The sequence below is a fragment of the Cariama cristata genome, unplaced genomic scaffold, assembly GCF_000690535.1.
Source record: "Cariama cristata isolate BGI_N322 unplaced genomic scaffold, ASM69053v1 scaffold14134, whole genome shotgun sequence".
Taxonomy (NCBI): domain Eukaryota; kingdom Metazoa; phylum Chordata; class Aves; order Cariamiformes; family Cariamidae; genus Cariama; species Cariama cristata.
The window spans coordinates 34,252-34,456 of record NW_009612428.1 but is presented as its reverse complement, the minus strand read 5'-3'; the positions used below and the strand labels follow the sequence as shown (position 1 = coordinate 34,456).

The window sequence follows — 205 nt, the reverse complement described above, 5'->3', positions numbered from 1 at the left end:
CCCCGCCCGCTCCTCCGCCGAGCAAAGCACCGCCCGCCCGAGCGGCCCCTTACCGACACCGACGACACACACGTCGGCGCGCAGGACCTTCCCGCTCTTCAGCACAACCTCCTTCAGCTGCGTGAGGCACAGGGGACATCACGGTCACGTTAGGGACATCACGGTCACGTTAGGGACAAACCCCCGCCAGCCGGCGGCACCGCGC

The 205-nt window shown here is 69.3% G+C and overlaps 1 protein-coding gene across 1 annotated transcript in view; it reads right to left on the bottom strand.

Annotated features, from left to right (window-relative positions):
- Window positions 1-53: 53 nt before the first annotated feature.
- AIFM3 (apoptosis-inducing factor, mitochondrion-associated, 3) overlaps window positions 54-205 on the bottom strand; it is a gene marked incomplete at its 3' end in the record, with an annotated part of 27,607 nt that continues 27,455 nt past the window's right edge. Inside the window, exon 13 of the mRNA XM_009698631.1 lies at window positions 54-117. Coding sequence (XP_009696933.1) covers window positions 54-117 — 64 coding nt within the window. The remainder of the gene's footprint in view (window positions 118-205) is intronic.